Below are 27,031 nucleotides of genomic sequence, written 5' to 3'. Positions count from 1 at the left end.
TGAAACAGTCAGTGCGTTTTATTGCCAGTAGGACCCTTCAACACGAGGAAGTAACCACACGCAAAGTAACCATGCGCTGGCTCCTTGTGCTCCGCTCAGACCCGTTTTTTCCTCCCAGCCGGGGTCTCCCCCTTTCCCAGAAGGAGGGGGCTCGAGGGGAGCACATTCATCTACATGCTCCTCTCTGTGGGGCGGGCCCCCTCCCCGGGGCGGCCCCCGTTCCGTGGAGCAGGAGGTACTTTTGATCCGCAGAGTGGGCAGGCGGCTCCTGGGCTTTTTCTGGCTGAGCTGGGGAGGCCTCCAGGAAGGCTGGAAACCGCCCAGGGGTGGGGGCAGCGAAGGGAGGAGGTGGGCAAGGGGAGAGGTCTCCCGGGCAGGGGCCCGCAGATCCGCCGCATGAACAGGAAGGAGGCAGGCCCGCAGACCCCAGGAAGATGGCAGCACCTGTGCCCGGTGGGCGCGGGCCCGCCTCTCCTGCGTAAAGGTCACCTGCCTGTGCTGGGCGCGCCCTGTCACCAACGCCCTGGGGCGGTACCCCAGGGCATCCTGCTTTGCCTGAAGCCATAGCAGTCCCGTCTCCCTGGAGCCCATGCCTCAAGAGGGCTACGAACAAGTGACCTCTCACCTGTCCCCAACAGCCAGCACGGACTGTGTGCGGTTCATCTCTAACCTCAGACCGCAGGTCCAAAGGGCAGGGAGCGGCCCTGCCTTCCGGCACGCTGAACACAAACTCACAATAGGTCTAGCTCAGAATATTCGAAATGCTCCGTGTATTTCCCGAGGAGCTGTGGCTCAGGCCATCAGGGCCTGGCTGCTCTCAGCGGTCCGTGTTGCAGATAAACAGGCTCTCGTCCAGGAGGACAGCCTCGGTCAGTCCTGGGCGCATGGTCAGCCCTCAGCGAGGGCTGGGGGCCAGGGGCTTGGGCACCTGGGGGGCGGCCAGGCCTCTCGGAGGTGCCTCAGCCACGAGGCCCAGGTGTCCCGTCAGCCTCCCCGCCGGACCCCTTGGAGGGGGCTTAGTTCACGACTTGAGCTGCGTAGCTGCCATCCTTCTTGTTGAGCTGCAGGAGTCAAAGGTGAGGGGCTCAGTGGCCACAGCCGGGAGTGCAGGACACACCCTGGGTCAGGGCCCCCCCACCTCCTGCGGAATGAGCCCTGGGCACTTGCCATGCTCCCTGGGGTGCGGGGCAGCGTGTCTGCTCCCACCGGTCAGTGATGTCTGATTGTCCCCAAGGGACAGCACCCCCGGGCCCCTCCCGTCAGCACCCCACCTGCCCTGCCGCCCGGCACCTGGTGGTCCTGCCTCGGGGCCACAGCGGGCTTCTGGGCCAAGGGCGGCTTCTTGGTCGCGCTGCGGGGGGTGGCACTGGGCGGGCTGGGCTCCTCCTCGCCCGGCGCCCCCATGGCTCCGGCCAGCAAGTAGTGCTGCCTCCTCAGCTCCCCGAGCCGCACACGCTCCACCTCCAGCGTCTTCTCCAGCTCCAGGGCCCGCACCTGCAGCCCCACACAGCAGCTCAGCAGGCCAGGCCTCGCCCCAGGGAGAGGGGACGGGGGAGACGGGAGGCGGGCAGGCAAGAAGGACAGAGGCGGGAGGGCAGCTACCTGGGTCTCCATCTCCTGCTTCTTCAGCTTGATGAGGGAGAGGCCGGAGAAGTCCATGGTGTCTGAGGGCAGAGCGGGGTGGGTCAGCGTCTGTGTGCTTTCCCTCTCACCCCCACCCCCACGGGGACCCCAGCGCCCACCTCTGTCCTCCACCTGCTCCTGGCCCGACTTGGTGGAGGCCACCACGTTGGCGGCCATCTCGTTGACGGTGCGCGAGCACTCCTGCAGGCGACTCAGGTGGGGGCTGTGCTTGTCGGCCTTCACCTGGGGGTGGGGGGCGCGGGGACGGCTCAGGGACGGCCCACCGGCTGCGCCACCGCCCCACGGTTTCCTTCCCGGGGAGGCGGGGGAGCCTCACCTTGGAGGCCGCCACCAGCTGGGCCGTGCTGGCCGCGATCTCGTGGGAGCAGACAATGAGCTCCTCGTACTTGCCCGTGTGCAGCACCACCTTGTCCGCCGACTCCCTGGGGGTAAAGCGGGCAGGGCCTGGGTCTCTGACCCCTCCCCAAACCCTGAGCACCCCCACCCTGCCCCCTCCACCCCACCCCCAGGCCTGGGGCAACATACACCAGTTGGGTGGCTCCCCAGCCCACCGCCTTGGAGGCAGAGATCAGGCCTTCGGTCCACCTCGAGTTCTTGGCATAAAATTCCTGCTGCGTGGCTGCCCCCTAGTGGTGACAGGAGGACAGGGCGGACCAGTCAAGGATGTCACCAGGGGGACACCAGATCCCCAGGGGTGAGCCCTTCTCCCCTCACCCAGCCACAGGGGTGCACCCTGGACCATGGGGGGCGGGATTCAGCCGAGGTCCCCAGGCACGCTGCAGGCCCTGCCACCACTGCACACTTCAGGGGTCTCATGCCCAAAAGGAGCCCTTGGGGTAATCTTAAACCACGGGGTGATTTAGGACAAAGAGGGCTCTGGGGTCAGGCCCCTTGCAGGAATCTGTCCTCGATGGCCGAGCTGTGCGGCCTGCCCACTAAGGAGGGGGCCCCACCTGGCCCAGCCAGAGATGCCCCATCCCACCAGTAGCCCAGCTCACCCTGCCACTCTCCACGATCTCCTTCTGCAGGCTGGTGGACGTTGTCACCAGGAGCCGGATGGCCTGCCAAGATCAAGACACAAGTCACCCTTGGGCGGCCCTGCCAGGTACAGAGCCCACCCAGCCTGGGTCTCAGCCGGCCACTCACCTTCATCAAGTCCGTGCAGGAGTTGAGGATCCTGGGAGGAGCAGGAGGGACGGGGAACGAGAGAAAAGGGTCTGCACTGTGGCCCTGGAAGCCGCGGGGAGCCAGGGAGCTCGGCCTGGCCTCGATTGGGAACTACAGGGCGGGGTGCACTCTGCCAGTTCCCAGCCCTTCTTTCTGGAGGGCTAAGCAGTCAGGAGGGCAGAACCCACCTCCCCAGATCCGGGAAAACTGTGAGAAACTCGCCCCGAGGAGACCGGGAGGCACAAGTGGGGCTCACCTCTCGTTCACCTCCAGCTTCACCCCAGAGCTGGCATGGCGGGCCTGGTTCATCATGTCCTACACCCGACAAGAGCTTTGAGTGGGCTGGGAGGAGGGCAGTGTGCGACGAAGGGGGACACCGGTGCTGGTCAGCCCCCACCCCCCCATCAGCCACAGAGCCTCGGCGGGAGAGCCAGGCCCCGGCCATCCCCTCACCTCTGACCTGCAGAGGCCGTCTGCCCATCCTGCAGGGGGAGGCGCACCCGGGGCTCCTGCCCCCGCCCCCAGTCCTCACCTCGATCCTCCGCACCGCATCCTCGATGGCCGCGGACGTGGCCGCCATCTCCTTGTCCACCATAGCCCCGAGCTCCTCCTGACGCACGTCCAGGCTCTTTGGCTTCAGCTCCTGGCGGACGAGGCATCTGGGAGTCAGGCAGGGTGGGTGGATTCCGCCCCGGCTGCCCCACAGAGCCTGGGGGTGAGACTGGGGCAGTGCTCTTTCCCACCCCGTGCCTCGCAGCAGCAGGCCCCACGTGAGCCCCTGCTCAGCCCAAGCTGGAAGGAGATGCAGAGAAACTGGGGACCCCGGCCGCACCGCCCTCCTCCGACCCTGGCCCACGCTCCACTGCCCGCCTCACCTGGCCCAGCTGGAGGATGCCCTGCAGGGGGGTCCGCACCAGGCCAGGCTGGGCCTGCAGCAGGGCCTGCTGTTCCTGCAGCTGCCCCACGAGCTCCAGGGCCTGGGCCCCACACTCCCTGCAGGTGTCGATCAGGCCTGCGGGGAGAGGGCTGTGAGGGGGAGCCCTGGATGGCCCAGGCCCAGCCTGACACCAGGGCCTCCCTGCAGCCGCACCCCCTTCCCCGGTCCACCACAAGGACCACTGTGACGCACGCCTGGGGCCCACTTACGGTCAGCAGGGTCGGTGGGGGCCAGGTGGGAGGTGGCGCTGCCGTGGACGATGGTGTCCGCAGCCAGGTGCGAAAACCGGGTCAGGGCCACCACGAGGCCGGAGGCGTCTGCTCAGGGAGGACACACCCTCACGCTGCTGCCTCGGAGCGAGGCCTGGTGCTGCCTCCCCTGCTCGTGAGCCCAAAGGGCCCCAGCAGCCCAGCTCCCAGAGAGCAGGGTGGAGGGGGTGCTGGCCCAGGTCCCACAACTACAAAGCCGCAGAAGCAGGAACCAAACCAGAGTCTGTGGGACCCCAGGCCCGCAGGGTGGGCTCCAGGGTGTGCCCCCTGAAGAGGCAGCCCACAGGCAGCAATGGCCAGTGGGCACCACAGGCCTCTGCCCCGCCCTGTCCCAAGCCGTGGCACTCACCTGCCCTGGAGGCCAGGTACTGGGCGTGGCCCTTCTCCAGGGCGCTCACCGCATCGAGGGCGGCCTGGGCCCTGCTCACCAGGTAGTCTGCCAGACAAAGGGGCCAGGTCAGGGGTGGGGCCTGGGCTGAGGCCCCCGCAGCCAGCCCGCCTCTCTCAGGGTGTGGGGTGGGGACAGAGGGTGGGCAGGCGGGGGCTCTACCCGGGGAGCTGGTGCAGCGCAGGTGCAGGGGGTCGTCCAGCTTGCCCACCGCGTCCTGCAGGATGCGTCCAGCCTCCGCGGCGGTAGCCCGGAGCATCGCGAACTGCTCGTCCAGCAGCCTCTGCTGCAGCCCCTGCTCCTGAGACTCCTGGCGGGCGAGGGAGACAGAGGGGTGGCTGAGACCCAGCCAGGTCAGCTAGCCAGGTGCCCCCCTGAGACCCTTGCTGGGGAGGGGGCTCTGGAGAGAGGCCCTGCTCCACCCCTCAGTGCCTGGGCGGCTCCTGCCAGAGCAGGGCAGCCAGCTCAGTGCTAAGAAGGGCTCCCGTCCCCACGCAGCCGTCACACGCGGAGGGAGCCCCGCCACCGTGTGCTACCTTGTTGGCCAGCCGCCCCTGCAGCTCGTCCCTCTCCCGGGAGCCACGCTGCCGCTCCTGGCTCAGCGCCTCCTCCTTCTCCCGAGCCAGGCTCTGGGCCGCCAGCAGGTCGGCCTCGCGCTGCCGCATGACACCGCTCAGCTCGTCCCTCTCTGCGCTCAGCACGTCCAGCCTGGAGCTCAGCTCCGACCCGCTCTGTGGACACCCAGCATGTGAGTGGGCTGCTGGGCGCCTGCCCACCCCATCCCCACCCGAATTCAGACAGTCTGTAGGGTCCCAGGAGACTGGAGGGGGACTGAGGGCCGAGCGAGGACCAGATGCCGCTTCCCGAGTGTGCCCTGGTGCTGGTCCCAGCCGCATCCCAAACCAAGGGCCCCTCTGAACCAAGCCGGTGCACCCAGCCAGGGCGGCCCCACACCTGCTCCGAGCGGCTCAGCGCCTCCTGCACGCGCACCAGCTCTCCTGCCTTGGCCTCCAGCTCCCTCTTGAGCTTCTCCAGCTGGTCACTCTGCTCCTCCAGCTGGATGGGGTAGGACAGGATGTTACAGGGGACAGTGGAGATGGGCGGGGGGTGCTCTGGGCATGGGAGGGTGGGGAGCTCCGAGACGCACCTTCATTTCTGACTCCCGTTTCACCTGCTCCACCTGGAAAGCCAGCTGCTCCTTCACCCGTGCCACCTCCTCCTGGCTCTGCTGCGTCACGGTCAGCTGCTTGGCCGTGTCCGCGTTCTGCACAGACGGACCGGACCAGTTCGGTTCAGGCTCCGCCGCGCTTGGGGCTCCCCTCCCGCCCCTCCGTGTCCGGGCCTACCTTCCTGAGCAGCTCGGCGTGCGTGTTGATGAGCTCACTGTGCTTTTCCTTCAGCTTGTTGTAGCGTGCCTCCGTAGCGCTGGCCTTCTCTGCGGGGGCGAGAGAGGCCGTGGCCGTGACCCCCCAACTCAGGAACAGCTGCCCCCATCTGCCCCACCCCCGGGCCCGCCCACATACTCTCGGCCTCCTCGCGCAGCCCCTGGTTCCGCTCGCCCTCCGCTTGGGCGGCGCGCAGCTGGGCCAGCTCGTGGCGGAGCTGCTCGTTGTCCACCAGCGCCTTCTGCTTCTGCTTCCGCTGCTCCTCCAGCTCGGCTTCCAACGCGTTCACCTGACCCTTCAGCTGCGCGATGAACCGCTGGGCCTGGGCGGTGGGAGGGGCGCGGGTGTGGATGTGGGGCCCGCAGCTCAGCCAGTCCCAGGCCCAGCCCCACCGCCCGCACCCCTCACCTCCAGCTTGATCTTGTCCAGCTCGCTGCGGAGCGTCTCCACCTCCCGCTTCAAGGCCTCGATCTGGAGGTCCCTGGGGACAGAGGTCAGCGGGCCCTGACACTCAAGCTCAGTCACCCAGGGCCCTCGGGGGACCCCGGCACAGGCATCGGGTTTATCATCAGTGGATTTGGGCATCTCCTGCTTGTATCCCCCACCCGTGGTCTTTCAGGATCACAGCTCCCTGAAGGCTGTTGTTCCCCATTCCCACCTACCCGCACTGCAGTGGGTTCCCCAGGCCCTCACCTGTCATCCTTCATGGAGCCATTGGGGGGTCCAAAGGTCTGCTCGAAGAGGTCTGCCACCACCTGCCACGGGCAACAATGCTCGCTTGGTGAGTTCCATCCCACTCCTCCAGGAGACCTCAGGAGGGAGGGAAGAAGGGAGGGGGGCCGCTCACCGCTGGCTCCCCCGCCGGGGGACCCGTGCTGATCTCAATGAGGTTCTCAGGTTCCTCGTCCTCAGGGGCCTCCTCGGGGATCACCACCACCGGCTTGATGTGCTCGGCCAGCGCCGAGGCCCGCAGGAAGTTGGGGGGTCCCTGCGGAGGCAGTGGGTGAAAGCTGCTGGGTGCTCCCAGCAACAAGCAGGAAGCCCCTCCCTCTGCCGCCACACCAGCCACATGCCCCCCACCCCCACCCCAGCGCAGAGACAGGGAAGGCTGCAGCCCCGGAGGCGGCCACTGGAGGGCGCAGGTACCTCGGGCAGCCGGGGAATCTGGATGAGCCGCTTGAAGTAGAGCATGTCCGAGGCTCTGCGGAAGAAGTTCCTGAGGCTGCGGGAAGGACGCCGGAGGTCAGAGGAGCCAGGACCCGCAGCCCCAGCGCACTGCACCAGAGCCGAGGAGCCCCGTTCTTGCCATCCTCAACCCCGCCTGGGCCGGTACCTGTGGAACTGCTCGTGGAACCGGTCCCTGTGGCCTTGCAAGGTGTCCGCTGGGAGACCTGGGGGCAGCAAGGTTGAAGGGGGCTTCCTCTCTGCTCACCGCTCTGAGACTTCATGGGGCTCCCTCCCGGCCCCCTCCCTGCTCCTTCCTGTTCCAGAAACCATGCTAGACTAGACAAGAGCCCCTGCCACCTCGTTGGGTTCCACCCACCATTAGGAGGACCCAGGGACCCCTGTGAGGGGGTCAGGCTTTCAACTGAGTGAGGGAAGGATGGGCGGAACCTCAGCCACAGCCCACTGCCCGCCAGGCTCTGCTGGTGCGTCAGGACTGGAGTCTGCCCACGGCTGATGGTGGAACAGCGCACAGACCCGGAGCTGGTGGTCTAGACCCCTTCTGGACACTAAAGAGCCACCACGGGACCCTCTGGTCCTCCACACCAGCCCAGCGGCACAGGAGAGGCCACTGCGGCCTCTGAGGCCAGGCGGTCAAGAGAACTGCAAACATGTAAATCTCTGCAGCTCTCCCCGCTAAATCTTTTTTTGGAAAATAGTGATTTTTTTCCCCCATAACAAGTATGTTATTTCTATTAATGGGTAATGAGCTTATTACTCATTATATAAATTATATATAAACAATAAGTAATAAATGTATATAAATATACTTATCAATAATAAATAAATATCTTAAGGATTGCTCTATTCCCACCCCTAACACAGTCTGCCGGCACAGCCCTCTGGGGCTTTGGCTGACCTCGGGGCCAAGGCAGGCAGGGTTGGGGGCGCGGGGACTCACAGGAGTGCAGCTTGAACATGAGCTTGACCACGTAGTGGTAGAGGTGGCTGCAGTCCTGGATGACCTGGATGAGGGGGGCCAGGCGGCACTGACCCGAGGACATCTGGGACACGGCGATGGCTGTGTTGAGCTGCCGGAAAACTGCAGAAAAGAGGGGAAGGAGGAGCCTGAACGGGGGGCCCGGAGACAGCAGAGCCTACTCCAGTCACAGGCGTAGGGATGGCCGCGGTGAGGACAGCTGGCCGTCACCTGAACACAGGGCAATGGCCTGGGTTCCTGGCTTCACCAGTCCTGGCTGGGCGGTGGGACTTGACCCCAGGCTCTCGGCCACTGGTGCGCTCCTCGAGGTGAAGATGGACCCCCAGGCCTGAAGCAGCCCTCCCACCAACGAAGGTGACAGCAAGTGGGGGCACATGAACCCCAGCTCAGCTTGGCCAGCGACTCTTGTCTCTTGAGAGACTCCAGGCAGCGAGCCCAGGACAGAGCGGGCCCTGGCGGATCTGGGCAACTTCAACAGTCCTGTACCCACAGGCTCCCCCGCTCACTCTGAATCTGAGAGACCTAAGGTTGTGCAGACATGGAACAGCCCGGGCTTGGCCAGTCTCATAGCAGTGGACTCAGGGTGTGGTTCTGCAAACCCCAAGGGACCCCAAAACCTCACTTGTACCCGGGGTCAATCTCCCCTGCCCCTAAGAATCATCTTTTCATCCGACGGACCAAGCAGGAGGGAGAGACAGCTGTACTGCTGCCCCTGGCCGGGCCCGTCTCTGGGGCAGGGAGAGACGTGAGTAGGTGACACCCAGGGTGCCCCACGGGGGACACCGTTCCAGACGGGTGGCCCCCACCCCGGGCCTACTCTTGCCTTGCCTGGGGTGGGGCCAACCTGCAAACCTCCAGGGTGATGCAAGGACGCCCGGGAGGGACGGGGCGAGGAGGAAGGCACAAAGTGTTGTGCCTCACGCTTAAACCTTAATTCTTAATTACATGTCACGTCATGTCAAGTACGTTTTCCTTGTAAAAAAATCTAAATACACATAAAATACGATTTGGGGTTTTAAAACACAATACAGTCACTTCTCATCTGGGGGGCATTCAGGCCGTTTCCATTTGGGGCTGTTAGAAACCTCAGGGTGGTTTCTAACCCCCACTCCCCCTCATGCTTTTTCTCCAGGAGATGCTGGCATGTGGGGTGGGGGTGCCCTTGGGGAGAGGCACACCTCCGCAGGACAGCTGCCCCCCACCCGAGACCACCCAGCCTCAGGGTCCAGAAACCGGTGCCAGGAGGCTGCCCGGACACACACTTTCTAACTCCTGGCTTCCCCTTAAAAAGGCATCTGCCTCTCACTCTCCTATGGAGAGCGCCGAGTCACCCACAAGTTGTTTCGAAGCTGCCACTCAGAACCGTCACCTCTGCAGCCCTGGTGGCAGGGAGATGGGGGGGCCCCCTGAGATTTCCTGTCCTACGGCTGCTGGGTTCCTGGGCAGGGAGATCTGAAGTGACTCAGAGGCCTTTCATGGCAGAGAATGGGTGGGACTGTCCCAAACCAACTGCCCTGGGTAGGATGTGGTCAGAAACCTGAAGACTTGGCTCCTGGGGTCCTCCCCACCCTGCCCTCCCCCCTCCTACCTCGGGGCCAACAGAGCAGGCCTCCTTCTGCCAGACTGCGCCCTGGACATGCCCACCAGGGGCCTGGCGTGCTGCAGGGGTGGTAAAGGCCTCTCCTCCCTGCACTCTGGGGGCCGCATGACTAAGGATTGCACACCCGGGGTCCCCCCGGCCGCTCACCTGATTCAGAGAGCTTCAGCTCACAATCCATGTAATCGAACATCTCCACGGTGAGCTGGAAGCTACGGGGGAGGAGGAGGGAGAGCTGGATGGGAGGGGTGTGGGGTGCGCCCCCAGCCCCCCAGGCTGGAGGGATGCTCGTGGCCATACCCTTGCATGGATACCCAGACGGCAGTCCTTCAGCCGAAACACCCAGTTCTGCGTGAGCCCATCCCTTTAGCTTCAGCCTCATCTCCTGGGCACATGTGACCTTCGGCCCCAGGACAGCCAGGGGGACTCACATGTTGTTGACATCGGTCCCAGCCGCCTTCTCCAGCACCTCGTCTGTCACCTCCAGGCCTGCAGGGAACTGCGGGTGCTGCGGAGAGGACACCGCCACGCAACCTCAGCCCCCTCGGCTCTGGCCCAGTGCCACTTCCAGTCTCTGAGGGAGGGAAGGGGCCAGAGAAGCAGCCCCCCACCCCCAGCCTGTGGAGCCGCCACCCGCCCCGGGCGCTGCCTGCGGACACCGAGGCGGAGAGGACGGGCGGTCCAGTCGGAGTCCAGGGCAGGGCTGGGACCACAGCCGTCATTGGGAACCACCCCTGGGCCTTCTGACTTCCCTGCCATCTGTCCAGAGAGTCCCCAGGGGCAGGCGGGGACAGGACAGACCCCACCCTCCTCAATGTCGTGGTGGGGTGGGGGGCGAGGCCCCACGACTCCCCGGAGGAAGCTACCTTGAGATGAAAGGAGATCTTGGTCAGCAAGAGCTTGGTGTAGATATTCACCAGCTGCCCATATCGGTCGTGCAAGTGGCCCTGCGGAGAAAGCCCCGGGTGAGGACGTACCCAGGAACCCCATGGGCCCAGCAAGGAGGCCGAGGCTGGAAGATGCAAGGCCACGAGCAGGGTGTTGGTCCTGCGCCCACCCACGCAGTCACTCATTCATTCAACAAACGCTGCTCGGCCCACCAGAGGTGACCGACCTTTCCCCGAGGAGTTTCTCTGCCAGCTCCCTCCCTGCCTATTGCTCTCTCCTTATCGGTCTTGCCAGAGAGACTCTTGTGACAAAAGAGCTCTTTGTCCAGGCAAGAGGCCAGTTCTGAGCTGGGACACTTTATTAAAATGCTGGTGGCGGCCACGGAGCTACATTCCGACAGGTGTGTACACACACCCTCCCGCCACCTCCTCCCAACACCACGCCCCTCACGGCCACGCCAGCTGGGCCCATGTCTGCAGCTGGCACCAGGGACGCCGTTTTCCTTACTTCTAGGGGCCTCCCCACTGCAGGTCAGTCAGTTCCAGAGGCCCGCCCAGCCCCCCGCACAGCTGATGCAGCCCCAGCCGTGCTCCTGGAGGACAAATAAGGCCAGGGACCCTCTCTCTGCCTGGGGGACGCCCCTGATTCCTGATTGTGGAGCGGACCTAGAGCACACATTCCTGGGGGCTCTGAGACCTCACTGTGGATGAGAATCTTTGGGGAGCCTGCTGAAAATGCAGATTCCCAAGATTTGACAGCTGCCGATGGTCCTGAGGGACCCAGAGTCTGCACCCCTCACCCAGACTCAACGTGGGGCACTTGACCCCCAGGGACTGAAGGGCTGAATTCTGGAGCCGGAGGGCCCATTAGCGGTGCGTTTGGGGCTTCCTGCGCCAGGTCTTAAGAGCAAGGCTCAGGTTCAGGTACTGACGCTCTCCTCCCCCACCGCGGCCCCTGAGAACGTGACTCTGACCCTGCTGGGAGGAGGACCCCACCACCGGGGCTCCATTCCCCAGGCGCCCACGCCCGCTCCCCGCACCTACCCACAGGTCTCCGATCTCCCGGATGTTGCTCCGGTATCGCTGGCAGTCATGTAGCACCTGCCCCGGGGTGACAAAGGGGGAAGGATGAAGGAGCCGGTGCCTTCCGGGGGAGGGGGCAGGGGCAAGGGGTGGAGGGCAGCAGGCAGCCCGCCCAGAGCTGGGGGACCCAGACTCGGGGACAGTCCCTCACTCATTTCAGAGGTGGCGGCTCGGGGGTGCTCGTGGGGGTGGGGGGCGGCAGACGGAGGGCCGGAGCCCCTGGACCTGCGGGCAGCAGCTACTCACGTTGGGGTGTCCATCCCGGAGGACCTTGTGGAGCACGTGGCAGAACTTCCAGCTGAGGATGGCGCTGCTAGGCAGCGGCAGCCCAATGGCGTAGGACCAGAAGGTGAAGGCCCCCTTCTCGTGGTGAGTGCCCAGGATGATGCCTGCCAGGTCAAGGCCAAGTGCACGCGGCAGGGCCCGCAGCATGAGCGAGGGCTCGGTGGGTGCAGCCCAGCAGGTGACTGACTGCAGAGATGAGGGTGGCGGGCTGCTTGCCACCTCCCCACCCCCGTCTGCCCCCCTACTGAGTGCTGTGCTTCTCAGCCATGGTTGTGCCCCATTCCCAGGCCGGGCCCAACGGCCCAAGACAATTAAGTGGCCTTCCCCAGGAGGGACTCAGAGTCTGGAAGAGGCCGAGCGAGGCTGGCACCAGGCCGTGGGGGCCGCACCTCACTGGGCCATCCGCAGCACCTGCTGCTCTCCCATGCGCCTCACACTTCCCGCCTCCCCCAGGGGCCCAGAGGAACAGCTGCAGGGAGGATACGCCGGGCGTGCTTCTCCTTCACGGGGGCCTCCTGGGCATTGATGGCTTTGCTGATGCTGATGGCCTGGGAGGGGACAGAGGAGGCCGACGTCAGAGACCCACCTGGCAGCCTTCCCGGGAGAGAGTAGGCAACGGGGGAAGGGGTGACAGGCAGACAGGATGGATCCTTCCCACTGGTTAAAGGCGAGGGGAGAGATGAGGGGAGAACAGAAATTCTCTGAGGGACTTCCCTGGTGGTCCAGTGGTGAAGAATCTGCCTTCCAATGCTGGGGATGCGGGTTTGATCCCTGGCTGGGAACTAAGATTCCCCATGCCATGGGGCAACTAAGCCTGCCCACCACAACTACTGAGCCTGTAGTAGTGTCGAGATCCTGCCCGCCGCAACTAAGACCCAATGCAGCCAAAAATTAAATAAATATAATTAAAAAAAAAAAAAAAAGAAATTCCCTAACCTAAGCAAACCAGACCACTCAGGACTTTTCTTTCACTTGATACGTGCAGCTCAGACTACAACTAATGCTTGATGTCGCCATCACTGAGAGCATCTGGGGTCTGGGAAATAAGGCCAAGGGCCAGCTTGTGCTGCAGGAGAACAACTCTGATCTGAAAACTGCAGGCGGTTCCTTCTCCCCAGAAGGTATGGCCCCCCGGGGCCTTGGGGGCTCAGCCAGTCCCCTCCTGACAGCTTCCATGGGTCCCACCTCTCGGAGAGACTGCTGTGGCCTGAGCCTTCCAGGACTCCACCAAGAGACGTATGTCTCTTTACCCCGGGGCCTGGCCTAGAGAGACGAGGCCCCCACGGCCAGTAGGTGGAAAACTAGGAGACACCAGGTCCCACGGCCTGTCTGCGTGCATCCTGCGTGGGCGAGTCCTGACTCAGTTCCCAGCCCCACCAACCCAAACAGTTACTGAGCCCCACCAGGGGTGGCAGGAAGGGGGGGACCCACCTGGCACACGTGCTGCCCCCACTCAGGCCCTGAGCAAGGTGGCAGTGTCAGGTCCCCTCCCACCTCCACCTGCTGGAGTCTTGTCCCCCTGAGCGCAATGCCTCCTCTTCCAAGAAGGCTTCCTGGATATGACTGCTCCCTCACCAGAGGCTCTGGGCACTGTCACCCCCAGCCCACTCACCCAGGAACCGCCACTGGCCCTGGGCTTACTCATGGATATGTTTTAATTCTCCACCTGGTGGCAGGTCTTCTAAGCCTCTGTCCACCCACCTAGCCCCAAGCTTGTGGATCGAGTGAGAAGAGCTGCTGGTTGGTGGGAGGGTCGGGATCGGGTCCCTGCCCAGTGATTCTCCCAAGTCCCCCACAGGTGCGGCCCCAGGCCCCACGTGGCCCCAGGCCGTCCAGGGAGCTCTCGGGGCTGGGCAAGGGGTCCCTGCTCCCCCTGCAGCCCGGTCCTGCTCTGACTTGTTCGGAGCGGGCCCAGCTGTGGTGGGAGCAAGACAGGATGGAGAGAGAGCCCCGAGGGGCAGTGAGCGCTTCCTTTCTTTCTAACCCGGAGGCCACTCTGCTCTCCACCTCTGGAGTGGGGATAACAGGAGCTGGTCCTGCCAGGCACGAGGTGATCTCACTCATCTGTGGTCCTGTTGTGACCGACTGGAGGCCTGCTCTGTGAGGAGAGAGCAACCCCAAGAGCCATGGCTGTGCTTTCTGCTCTGGCTCTCGGACCTGGGAGCGACTGGGGCCGGGCCGGCCGGGCCCCCCACGCCCACCCCAGCCAGGCTGGCTGACCTCCTTTCACACACAGCACCCATTGTGGCCGTTCTCGGGGGCTCGGGGAGAGCTGGGCAGCAGCACACAGCACACTGGGCCCCGGGGGGCAGCTCCCCCGGCATCAAGGGCCAGGCTGGGGGCGCGGCTCCGGCCTTGCTGAGGACCAGGGTCCTGAGAGGACACAGGCTGGCTCTGGCTCCCCTTACGTGAGAAGCCTCGGCCAGCCAGACACGGGAGGCTCCCGGGCCATCTGTTCCGTGTTTGCTGGTCCTCTGCCAGCTCGGCCTCCCCGAGGCCCCGGCGCCTGCCCGCGTTCCACAGGCATCAACTGTGAGAGGAGCTGGCCCGGGTGTACTGCTGCCCTGCCTGCCAACATCAAGCCCCAGCGGGCAGAGAACTCGGCCCACGGCGACTAAGAACGGAAATCAACAACCGGCAACTCCCAGGCGCTCCCCTGCGCCAGGTCCCGGCAACACACTCCCAGTGGGCATGAGCCCACTTTCCTGAAGAGGAAACTGAGGCTCCAGGAGCTTGGGTATCTGTACAGCTAATACGGGCACAGGTAAGTCTGGCTGTGTCCTCAACGATCCTGCAGTCCAGCTCCCAGGCCCCTCCTTCCAGCACAGGTAGAGAGCTGGCAGGGGCAGGCACACCAGCCCGTAAGGTGGGACTGGGCCCATCTCCGGGCTGTGTAACCCCAACCCCCAGTGGCCCTGACACCCGAGCTGGCTCTGACAACTGCCACCTGGCCCGGAAGACCATGGGCCAGCACAGCGCAGGGCCACACATGCGAAGCAGGCTGCCCCGAAGGCCAGGGGATGCCAAAGTGTCACCTGCAGTCAGGGCCAGCAGGTGCCCTGTCCTCCCACTGTCCTGGGGCTGACCCCAGACCCCAGGAAGGGGGCGTGCGGACACCCCTGCCTCCTGGAGGCCAGCCCAACCCCCTTCCCCGGGCCTGCAGCAGAGAGTGGGCGTGCTGGGGCCCAGCAGGGGAGCAGGGAGCTGGGCCCAGGGTCAGCAGCCCCACCTCCCCGCCCACTTGGGAGGCCGCGGGGGGCACCTTGACCGCAGTCCAGGTGTAAGCCGAGCGCCCTCTCATGGCTGGGCCTGGACCCCCAGAAAGAGTGCCTGGCCGTCCCTCTGGGGACCCCCCTTGCGGGTCCCCTTCCTGCCACTGGCCTGTTTCAGCCTCCCCTGATTTATGCTTCTTGCGCTCAGCACCCCTGACGACAGTGTCCTTATTCACTCCCCCCGCACCCCCAAGTCCAGGTCAGTGCCGGGGGTGAGAGAGCAGTTCTGCCGAACCCCTAAACGGCGCCTGGCACATGGAAGGTTTTCAGAGGCAGCGAGGAGGCTCTGGGGACCCAGCGAGATGTGGGTGACTCAGGCCCGCCGGCACAGTCTGGGCGCCAGGCCCCTCCCGTCCCCCCACAACCCCCGCCTCCTGGTGCCGCCCGCTCCCCGCGCCGCCGGCTGCGGGAACAGGGTCCGTCCCGGCGGGAACACGGCCCCGTTGTGTGCAGGCGGCAGATGTGTGGGCCGGGAAGCCTCCCAAGGAGGCAGAGCGCTCACACAGAGGGGGTCTGTGGATGCTCACAGGCCTGCTGTTCCTCCAGGCGCGGCAGCCAAGCCCCATCCCAGGACGGCATGGCAGGCCCCGGGGTGCCCGTGGCCTCCCTAGACTGTCCTGCATGCGCCGCAGAGTCGGGGGTTCCTCTCCTTAGCTCAGGAACCTGCGCCTGCCGACTCCGCCATGGCTCTGCTCCCGGGCTCCCAGTCCACGGCAGCTCTGACCACGACACCCGGTTCTGCCCACACGCACGGCGTCCTCCACCAGCCCCCCAGTGCCTATGGCGAGACTGAGGGGTGGGGGACAGTCAGAGGGGCACGGGGACAGAAAGAGGCTGCCTTCCGCCCTGGTCCACCAGCCAGGGCAGTGCTGCCAGCGCAGTATAATCTCTCAGGACGGGCAGGATCGACTGCCGTGGAGAGAGCCTTCTGTCCGGGAGGCAGAAGCTTCAAGCAGAATGGGTCGATTAGGATCCTGGGTGTGGAGACTGGCTTCCCAGGTGGCACAAGTGATAAAGAACCTGCCTGCCATTGCAGGAGACATGGGTTCGATCCCTAAGTTGGGAAGATCCCCTGGAGAAGGAAAATGGCAACCCACTCCAGTATCCTGGAGAATCCCATGGACAGAGGAGCCCGGTGGGCTACATACAGTCCACGGTGTCGCAAAGAGTTAGACAAGACTGAGTGACTAATACTTTCACTTTTTCACTGGGTGTGGAGATAGAAGAGCCCGAACTGGAGAGAGGGTCCAGGGAGGGGGCGGGGAGTGGCAAGGGGCGGGTGGCGACCGTCTTGGGGGGGGTCTGTTTATCTGACTTCCCACTCAACCTTTGAGTGGCTGAGGACGGGGAGGGGGGGTGCGGGGGGCAGGGAGCCCCCCACTTCTGAGCCAGGGTGGGAGAGCAGGACAAGAGCAGCAAGAGTGGGTCTGTGAGACGCCCAGATATGCCGGGTGGTGGTGGGGGGACTCTGGGAGAGGGAGCTGAGGGAGGTCTGCAGAGACAGGGGAGGGTGGGCAGAGACACCCTTCCTGGACCCCGAGGATGGGTGACTACACCACGTCCCAAGCATTCAGACCACGGCTGCTCCTTCTCTGCTGGAGAACTCCAAGCCTAGGCCCAGAGACCACCTCGTGGCGAGGGGCCCACCTCTCCGGACAGGGGGGACCAGGCTGAGTGCTGGGAGGCCTCCAGCAGGCTCTGGAGACGCACTTGGAATGGCTGGCCCCGGGGAAGCTTGCAGGAGGCATACTTCATGCCGAAGGGCCAGCGAGCTGGTCTCAATAAATGACTAATAAAATTATTTTTATCAAGTTCAGCCATGTGCCAGGCACCGTGCCGAGCGCCTCGCCAGCATTATCCCATTTAGTCTCCTGAATAACCCTGGAAGCAGGTGGATGAAGAAATCAGAGCTCGAGAAGGTTAAGTCACTTGCTCAAGGTCATAACGAGGAAACACAGCCCTGGCGCCCACACCCCGCCGGGCACTACTGCAGGCACTGTCCCCCCAGACAAGCCTCCCGTCACCCTCCCCTGCTAACCCAGGGCGAGCAGTCCCCAGGGTGGCCGGACCGCGCTGGGACCCAGGCTGCTGGCTCTGCAGACGGTCCCCTTAGACACCGCCAGTCCTGGGTCTCACAGCGGGAAGGGCTGGGGGCTAGGGGCCGCACTGACATCCTTCTGGCCCCTCTGTCCCACTGCGGGGACCCGGCTCCCCAGGACCTGGCCTGACCCCAAGTCATGATGTGGATTCCGGATCCGGGATTTGTGTAAACCACAGGTAATAACAGCACCTGGGCAGCGAGGAGCTCGGGGGGGTCCCCCATTCCTGTGGGGAAGGAAGGCTGGCTGACCAAGACCTTCAGCTCGGCTCCTGTCTGGCCGCAGGGCTGGGGGCCTCTAGGAAGGCCTCTTATGTGGGCTCCATTGGGTCTGTGGGAGCCGGAGCCCCAGGACACACCTGCCCTGCTTCCAGGAACAGTCTCATTCTTGTTTGTCAAATAAAACCCCGTCTGGTGCCAGCAGAGGCCTGGGAGTCAAGCCCGGGGGCAACAACCCCAGGACCAGGGTGGACAGAGCCTCTGGGGGCGCTTGGCACTGGACGGGTGACTCCCAGGGACACGGAGGGAGCATCTCTGTGTGGGTCAGGAGAGGGGACCCGGTGAGGCGGGGCGGGGGGTGGGGAGTAGACCCCACGGGTGATATTCTCCAGAGGCTTGCCACCTGGGCACCTGCTGTGGACTCGAGACAGAAGTCAAGCCCGCCCTCACGCCCCATCGCCGTGAGGCTGCAGAGCAGGCAGAGGGGACCCAGGGAGCACCTTGGGAGGGCATGGGCGCTGAGTATGCGACCGCTCACGGAGCCACCGTTCTGGAAACCCCAGCGAGGGGTCAGCACCCAGTGACCGCAGAGGCTGCAGCCCTGACTGTTCTCTGTGAGGTTGGGCCTCCCAGCCAGGCTGTGCTGGGCTCTGCACAGCAGAGGAACGCAGACTCGGGGAGACCCCTTTCCCAGGAGCCCACGTGAATGGGGACAAATACAGGTCAACTCGCCCGGTTCCACCATGGCCACCCGCGGCACCCTGGCCCGGAGACCCCAGGCCCGTGCACCCCAGCTCCCTGGGGAACCTCCACTTTAGAAACCTCCCCTTTCCCATCTGGAAAGCAGGAATAAAAAACCCTTGGGTCTTTGAGGACACAAACACATATGAAGATGTAGGACATTTTCGTGGGAGGGGTGGGACATCTTGCTTTGTTCAAGCCACACTGCCTTCCTTCTGGCCCTCAAACTGGGCAAGTGTGGTCCCACCCCCAGGCCCAGCGGTGCTTCTGGGGTCACCCTGCTCCGATCTAAGACGCCCCTCCCAGGAAGTCTCCTCCAACCACCCTCTCTAGAGCAGCCCCTCCTCCACACAGCACTCTCTCAGTTACTTTCACCCAGGACATTTATTCTCTGAAACCATAGTTTACCACTTATTCTATCTCCCACCCCTGAACTTGAACCTGGCACGAGGAACCTGGTTGGTCTCCTCCCTGCTGTACCTCCAGTCCCCAAACCTGCACCTGGCAGTCAATAAATCTTTACTGGATAAGTAAAAGAGCAAACACTTGAATGAACAAAAGCTCTTTCAAATATAAGTGCTGGTTAAATTCAAGGTAGCATGTGTGTGTCTCTTTCTCCAACTAATGATTTAACCACTAGAATTAAATACCAAAGGCAACTATAAAACCATTTCTATTTTTAAAACCAACCCTGAAATGAATCAGACTTATCTTCCTTGTCCTGTTATCTTGACGCTTCATGGTGGCACATGGCAGGGCCAAAAAAAAAAAAAAAAAAAGAAAGTCCTTCAAGAGCCGGGGCATGGGGGCTGGCAGAGAGGTGGGTTAACCTGCTTTAGTGTTTCCAAAGAGGAAAGAGAGACCGCATTCAAATGCTTTTGCCACCTCAATGGCCATTGATGAAAGCAAACACAGGATTTCTGTAGCCGGAGAGGCGGCTGGATGTTGTCACAGGCAAAGCGGTGGGAACTCGGGGTCAGAGGTCGGCAGCTTGGTCATTTCAGCAGATGGGAAGTCTGTGGAGCGACACCATCCTGCCCATTCAACTGTCTTTTCCCTCCATTCCCGCCCCCCAGTCCCCGCTCTGGGCCCCTCAATCATTTGACCTCATGAAACTGGATGGGGGAGGGGAGGGCATGAGCCCCAGGCGGGCTCCTCCCATTCCCCAGGACGAGGCTCAGCGGGGGTGGGCACTGCCACCTCCCCCTCCACCCCCAGGCTCTGCAGGTGACACTTGAGGAGGAAGTGGTAAGGAGGATGTGGCCCACCTCCAGGATGGACAGGGAGCCAGCCCCGGGGCAGGTTCCTTCCTGGGCCCTGCTGACATCACTCCCCAGACCTGTCTGGCCCACAAGCTAGGGGGCTGAGTCACTCTCTGGCGGGAGAACCTATTGCAACTTGAGATTGTGTTTGTTTCAGCAGGAGGAAAAACAACCCCGCCTCTACTAAACTGTTCTCCAAGGGCTCAGTCTTTCCCCGCAGTGGGTGCCAGGGCCTTTTAGGCTTCACTGAGCAGCAGTATCAAAGAAGGGAGACCCACAGGTCCCCAGGGCACCCATTCATTCAGCGCACACTCGCCGAGCGGGTCCCGAGCCAGGCACTCCTGGGTGCCAGGACACGAGAGGAGTCAAGGGTGTCCTGCCTGAGGACCCTGGGGCCCCAGGGGGCAGTGCTTAGAGGCTGGGAGGGAGGCAACGCAATCTCTCCTCCTCGTGTGACTCTGGATACAAACACACGCCCAGCCTCAGGTCCGTCCACTCCTGCTGGTTTGGCTGCAGGGTTTCAGGAGACAGGGAAACAAGTGAAGATAGTATCGCGAGAACTAGGGCAGCACAGGAAGGCTTTGCAAACAAGGTGATATTTGAGTCCACCCTGGAGCCAGGTGGAGCGGGGGAAGGGTATTGCTGTCGGCCTGGCTGGCAGAGGCGCTCCAGCAAAGGCTCTCTGGGACCCGGCTCAGGTTAGCGGGCTGGGTTTCCCTGCCCCCTCTTCCCACCCCCCAGCCAAGCAGGCCTAGACTCGATTCCAAAGAGTTTCCACCTCGCACAGCTGGACTCAGTGCCCAGGCGGGTTTCATTCACAAACGGGACGCTGACCTGGGGGCAAGGTCAGGAGGGCAGGCCTTTCTGCCAAGTCCCAGCTGGCCTCCCCCGACCTCTCTGGGGCTTCCCCCTGGGGCATCTTCCAGGGGACGGCGTCACCCAGGAACAGGGCCTGCCATACCTGAGAAGGTGGCACCGCAGGATCGCCCTGCCAGGAACGGGCGGCTCCCTACCTTCCCGTGGCAGCCCTCCCGGACCGCCCCCGCTCCCCACTTACAGAGGATCACCTGGGGACACAGGGACAGAACCCAGGAGGGCGCTACTTCTATTTCTGCGGTCCAGCCTGCGTTCCCACGCACAGCCTAACAGCCAACAGCTGCTCGCTCCAGCACTGGCTCTGCACCAGGCGCAAATCCTCATACCTACTCCATGGCTCGGGCGCTAGGATTAGCTCCATTTTGCAGATGGTGTGACTGAGGCACAGAGCCCCGCTCTCAGATAACTCTGCCACAGCCCCCCGTCCCTCTCCCACCTCCTTCACCAAAGTGAACACCCTCGGAGGAGACACATCCCAGGGCACCGGAAACAAGCCAACAGACACACAGTCAGTGGTCCCTTGTGAACGTGTCGTGGGACAAACGTACAGCAAAGGTGGGAAGAGGGAGGGGAAGGATGAGCAGCCACAGCCTCACCCCAGCCTGGACCAAGAGATCATTAGACACTTGGGGAGCCCAGGGGGATTCTGGGGGGAAACCGCAGGAACCCGGAAGTCAGCAGCTGTCCTGAGCATCACCAAGTGGGCTGATGGGGCAGGACCAGGTGGAGGGTGTCTCAGGGGCGTGAAACAGCAGCGCCATTGGAAGGAAGGGCACGGCTCACCACCCCCCACCCACCCCTGGGGGCCAGGGAGGAAGGCCACTGCTGCTAGGGCAGCTCAGGTGTGGCTTTGCAGGCAGCGTCCCATGGGGGTTGTGAGCTGGGTTCATGCTCCCTTCCTTTTCAGAAAACCTCGGGCTCACCTCTCGTTAGCCTTTCAACCAGCCTGCGCTGGCTGCCAGGCTCCTTCCCTTGCCCCAGCCTTCCGGGAGCCGACAGACGTGGGTGGAACTGGGGGCTTTCTGACTTCCACCATATGGCTGAGGTTTCCTCCCAGACTCGGAGGTGGGGGAACTTTTTTTAAATAAACATGTAAATGAGGCCCAGAAAGGGGTTGGTGACTTACAGCATTGTAATACCGCAGTATCTATAAGGAATAACGAAGACAGAAAGGGAGCATGTATAATTATTTACAACAGCCAAAGCACAGAAACAACCTGTCCATCAACAGGTGGATGGATAAAGATGTGGTACATGTACACAATGGAATATTACACAGCCACTAAAAGAATGAAATCACGCCATTTGCAGCAACACGGATGGCCCTAGAAATGATCACACTAAGTGAAATGAGTCAGAAGGAGGAAGACCATATGATATCATTTATACATGGAATCTAAAATGTGACACAAGTGAACTCATCGACACAACAAAACCAGACTTACAACATAGAGAACAGATTTGTGATTGCCAGGGGGGTGGGTGACTGGGGGAGGGAAGGACTCGGAGTTTGGGGTTAGCAGATGCAAACTATCACACACAGGATGGATAAACCACAAGGTCCTACTGTATAGCACAGGGAACTATATTCAGTGTCCTGTGATAAACTATAGTGGAGAAGAAGATGAAAAGACTATATATATATATATATATATATATATATATGTATAACTGAGTCACTTGGCTGTACAACAGAACTTAGACATTGTATATCAACTATAAATGTTTTTTAAAAGGGAGAGTGTGTAAGTCTGCCTGCCCGGCAGAGACGGGTGATAACACTCAAGGGTAGGCAAGTCAGGACAGAGGAAATCGGAAGTCCAAAAGACTACTGCCAATTTGGGAACGGCCTTCAAACCAGAAATTCAAGTCAAGTGCCCAAACACCTGTCCGTATGCTGGGGCTTGCCTTTGATACTGAGGTTCTACAGGATTCCTGGCTAGGGAACTTTTAATAGACCTATGTGCCCAGGACTCCAATCCAAGTCAAATCACTCCCAGTCACCAGGATTTAGACACTGACGAGTGTAAAAACGCCCCCAGGTGATTCTAACACCCGGTCGACCAATCCACTAGCTGCCGGCCACGTTACTGAGTGCCCGAAATGTGAGCCCAAACTGAGATGTGCTGAATCAAACACAAAACGATGCTGAAGACTCAGTAGGAGGAAAAGAATGTAAAATACCCCATTCATAATTTCTACAGTGATTACGTGTTGGGATCGTTATATTTTGGATGTGCGTGCTCAGTCGTGTTTGACTCTTTGCGGCCCCATGGACTGCAGCCGGCCAGGCTTCTCTGTCCATGGGATTCTCCAGGCATGAGTTCTGGAGCGGGCTCTCATTCCCTTCTCCAGGGGATCTTCCCAACCCAGGGATCGATCCCCCATCTCCTGCATTGCAGGCAGATTCTTTACCACTGAGCCACTGGGGAAGCCCCATAGTTTGGATACACTGGGCTAAATAAAATATACGATGAAAATGAATTTCACCTGTTTATGTCTTTAGGGTGGCTAAGTAATCTAAAAGTGATACAGGTGGCTTCTATTCTGTCTCTATTGGACAAGCCAGGCTTGTCCTAAGTGTCAATAAACATTAATCTTTATAAGATTTCATTTCCACAGAGGCTGCAGAGGCAATGTGTCACTGACCTGAAAAATTAAACTTATGAACAGTTTACCGCCTGCTGCTCCCCTCCACAGCTCCCGCCCCTCCCAGAGAGCCCCTAACTCCTGACCCTCCCACCCAGGCATGATGTTCTTCTTCCCCATCCGGCCCGGCTCACTGAGCAGTGAGGCCACTCTCTCGTCCTGACCTTAAAGAAGCTTTTGGGCTCTGATTCCATTTCCTGCAAGGGAAAGAGAGGCCCAGACAGCCAATGTGCTCATAGACAAGGAAGAAAACAAGCTTGGGGTTTAGCATTTCTAGGACTCCCATCTGCTGAGCCGTCACCCATGCTAGGCCTCAAAGATGGGTCTCCTCTCTATTGGAAGGTCTGAAATAGTTCTCAAATTGTAAAGCTTTTGGGGGAGGTGGAGGCAGGGAGAAAGAAGGCTATCGCTGACCACTTGCAGAACTCCATACTACATGTTTTGTGTTCTGATGGTATTCGCTGCCTATTGCTCCTGTTAACAAATGACCACAGTGGGCTAAGTGGTTTAAAACAACACAAACGTGTCATCTTACACTTCTGGAGGTCAGAAATCCACAATGGATCTTAGGGGCTGAAATCAAGGTGCCTGCAGGGCCGCGTTTCTTTCTAGAAGTTCTGTGAAAAAATCCATTTCTTGGCCTTTTCCAGCTTCTAGAGGACAGTCACACTCCTTCAGCTTTAAAGCCAGCAATATCCCATGGCGTCCCCCTCACCGCACATCACCCTGACCTCCCCGTGACCTCTTCCACATTTAAAGGTCCTTAATTACACTGGGGCCACCTGGCTAACCCAGGCCATGCCCCCTCTTTTTAAGGTCCTCTGATTAGCACTGTCTTTCCCAGGACTGTTAAGATATTCACGGGTTCCAGGAATTAGGGCATGGACATCTTTGGTGGCGGCAGGGGTGGGGGGCCCTCTTTAGCCCACCCCATCATTTCTAGACCTTAAAACAGCCCAAGGAAGTAGATGGAATTATCTCTATTTTTACAGACCAGGAAACAGGAGTTAAGCACCTTGCCCAGGGACACAGGTGCACTGACTTTCGGTGATACCGCACCACCTTTGAAACAAGACAGGTGATTTTCAGGTTCAGAACACAGGTATGCCATATTCCACAATATCCTGTATTCAGAATACTACAACAACAAAACGCCCATACAGTTTTGTCATTTCCATTTTAAAAAGGGGCTTTATCACCAAAGAGCCCATAAAGTCTTGGGGAAGAATAGACCAGCTTTCTGCATGGCGCCCTGGGGATTAATATTCAGGCACTCACACACTGACATCACATAACAACCACGAGTACCCACAACGTGAAGGATGCAGGACTGCCCTCCCTCCACTTTCCTGACTGGGCGGGGTTAGAAACCCTTTTGCAAAACAGGGTGTGGTCAGTCACATTTTTCCTCTTCTTGACCCATAAGCCCAGGAGGAATAGCGAAGCTGGCAGGATGGTGGGGAAATGTGTTCTAAGGAAGCCAAAATGCCCCTCTGCTATACGGGGTGCTGTGGTCAACAAGGAGACCCAGGCAGTGCATTCCGAAGGCAAGGCGTGTCCGAGGGCTAGATGCACTACTTTCTGTTCAGAAGGAGACCTGTAAGCAGCAGCTTCGGCTCTCCATGTCCTTTCCTCCAATGGGGCCTGGCTGGCAGCTCACTAGATATTTCTGGGAGTGATTTAATTAAATATTAACCACGCACAAAACCTTATTCCTGCATCTCTCAATAAGTCATTCTGAAGACAAATCTAGACACTGAACCTGAACTCCATCTTTCCAAAAAAAAAAAAAAAAGAGCCCTGGAATGGGTAAAGCCCATGAGATTCACCTATTAGAAAGAATTATTTATGATAAGTAACCCTCTAGGCCTCTGAGAAAAAACCAAGCAGCAAGGACAAAACACCCTCTTGTTTACCAAACCAACCATCAAAATATGCGGTGCTATATCAGGGACTCTCTTTGACATTCGGGAAGCTTGCCCTTGATTTATCACAATTTAAGAGTAAGATCAATGAACTCAGCCCTTTAATTTCATCTCCCCTATGTAGCAATCCGGCCTCTTTATACCTTCTCAAAAGCATGAAAGAAACTAAAAATCAGCAAATGAATAACATCTGACAACATCCAGATTTTCTCTGCCAATTAAATTTTTCTCCCCATCCTTCTGCAAGTTCCTGGCACAGTTAATTATGCATTAATGACTTTAAATTAAATGCCATATTTGTTTTTATGATGGGCTATCTGGGCTGAAAATATACCAGGGGCCGGATGGTGGTGATCACAAGGATAAATTAATAATTTGTGGCTAGGTTGGTTCAGCACTAGGCTTTCCTAGAGCCAAGGTTTTATTATCATTTTCCTTGTTAATCTCAAGCACAAAGGTTAGATGTTTCCTCTGCATTTTCTTTTACTTCAAAGCGAAAGTTGTTGTAGGCTGCATGTACTAACTTGATTTGAAAGACACCTCATAAGTTGTTGCTCCTACAGGGAGAGACGGGGAACCTTGCTAATAATGGTAGACACAAATGTCACCACCGGGCTTCAGACAGGGGTAAGTTCGGTCCTTTTAGTTCCTTTCTTTTTCTGGCCTACTCTTGGAGGATCTTAGTCCTCCAACCAGGGATGGAACTCCTGCCCCCTGCATGCAGGGCACAAAGTCTTAGCCACTGGACCTCCAGGGAAGTCCACAGCTTATTTCTAAAGAAAAACTTTCTGTTGTATCAGTCCTGGTTAACTTACTTTGGCAAATGAAGAAGTAAGCTCCCCCCACCCCGACCCAGGCAGAACACCACCTCAGTGTTTGTAAAATAAAAAGGAACAGAAAACCAGAAACAGCAACACCCTCATCACTGTGGTCTCAGCCATCATCAGTGTGGTCTCAGCAGCGACACATGGACAAATACACACCCCCTGTCATTGTTTCATTTTTAAAATAATCTTCCCAGGATATGCCACCCTCAGGAAGAGATGCCTGAGCGTGGGAAGTGCAGGAAGGGAACCCTAGGAAGTTTCTGTCAGGCGCCGGCATTTAATAAGGGGGTGTGAACCTGTTTATATGTGGGCCAATGGCTCGGGCAAACAAGTCTGGCTACATACGTGAAACTTTTCAACCAGCAGATAATAAGATATTGTGCGGCCCTGGAAAACAACTCAGGAGGAAAGGAAGCAGTGCGTTTCCTTGAAGGAAATGCACTGCTTCTCCAAAGAGGCGGCATTCTTTTAAGGCGTGGAAAAAGGTGGCCGGAGCCCGGGAGGGGCGGCGCTAGGCGGCCAGGGTGGAGAAATCCACTCGGACCAACCCGGGCTGGACGCACCCGGGCCTGGAACGTACCTTGACCCACCTGGCCCACCGCCGCGTCTCGGCCCCCTCCACCTGGATCCCCTTCCGCCACCTCGGCTCCCGGCCAGCTCGGTCCCCGGCCTCCTCAGTCCCTGGACACTTTGGTGCCCTGGTCATCTGAGGTCTCCAGCCGCCTCTCGGTCCCTGGGAACCCAAGGTCCCCGGCCGCCTCTCGGTCCCTGGACACCGCTGTCCCCTGGCCATCTCGGCCCCCGACCCTATCTCAGTCCCTGAGCACCTGGCCGGTACCCGGGCCACCTGGGACCCTCAGTCGCATCTCAGTCCCCGGCGGCATCTCAGCCCCGGCCAACCCAGCCCCCCGCGCCGCTTGTGGTCCGGGCGCCGGCGCGCGCTTCCGGTTCACCTGCGCCCGGGGCGGCGGAGGCCGGGGAGCTGGGGTGGCCGTGACCGAGATGCAGCCAGGGGAACCCAGGCGGCCGGGAGCGAGGGGCCTGGGGCGCCCCGGGGACGGGCGCAGCCCGGACTCGAGGGACGTGTGTGAGGGGAAGGGGAGAGGGCGCCGTCCGCCCGCCCGCCCGCCCGCCCGCGGCCCCCGCCGCTCGCCTGGGTCTTGTCGAACTGCTCGCGCTCGGCCTCCAGGCTGTGGCCAGGCCTGCGGTTCAGCACCCGCGCCGGCACGTTCTTGATGCTGTTCATCCTGCCGCCGCCTGCGCTCCGGGGCCGGGCTCCGCGCGACTGAGCGACCCAGGCCGGCCGCGCGCCCTAGCCTAGGCACCGCGAGGCCGCCCGCCGCACGGCAACGCCCG

The 27,031-nt window shown here is 60.8% G+C and overlaps 1 protein-coding gene across 2 annotated transcripts; it reads right to left on the bottom strand.

Annotated features, from left to right (window-relative positions):
- HIP1R (huntingtin interacting protein 1 related) lies at nt 1–27,031 on the bottom strand. Of its 2 annotated transcripts, XM_043901972.1 has the most exons (32): nt 26,829–27,030; nt 12,291–12,354; nt 11,768–11,910; nt 11,483–11,539; nt 10,418–10,498; nt 9,983–10,059; nt 9,702–9,763; nt 7,916–8,056; nt 7,124–7,181; nt 6,937–7,012; nt 6,638–6,778; nt 6,484–6,545; nt 6,199–6,271; nt 5,929–6,112; nt 5,752–5,840; nt 5,553–5,669; nt 5,360–5,461; nt 4,942–5,136; nt 4,568–4,715; nt 4,367–4,453; nt 3,958–4,065; nt 3,687–3,823; nt 3,344–3,454; nt 3,068–3,126; nt 2,791–2,821; nt 2,643–2,705; nt 2,170–2,270; nt 1,961–2,066; nt 1,743–1,866; nt 1,603–1,664; nt 1,291–1,494; nt 1–1,061 (listed from the first exon to the last, which is right to left on the bottom strand). In XM_043901972.1, the coding sequence occupies exons 1-32, from the start codon at nt 26,919–26,921 to the stop codon at nt 1,017–1,019; spliced, it is 3,201 nt and encodes a 1,066-aa protein (XP_043757907.1). In that variant the 5' UTR covers nt 26,922–27,030; the 3' UTR covers nt 1–1,016. The 2 variants fall into 2 exon arrangements, with proteins under 2 accessions (XP_043757907.1, XP_043757906.1); XM_043901971.1 differs by having other exon boundaries at nt 2,643–2,821; nt 26,829–27,031.

Source organism: Cervus elaphus, chromosome 5, assembly GCF_910594005.1.
Source record: "Cervus elaphus chromosome 5, mCerEla1.1, whole genome shotgun sequence".
Taxonomy (NCBI): Eukaryota; Metazoa; Chordata; class Mammalia; order Artiodactyla; family Cervidae; genus Cervus; species Cervus elaphus.
The sequence above is the reverse complement of the archived record's forward strand: the minus strand, read 5'-3'. Positions and strand labels throughout refer to the sequence as shown.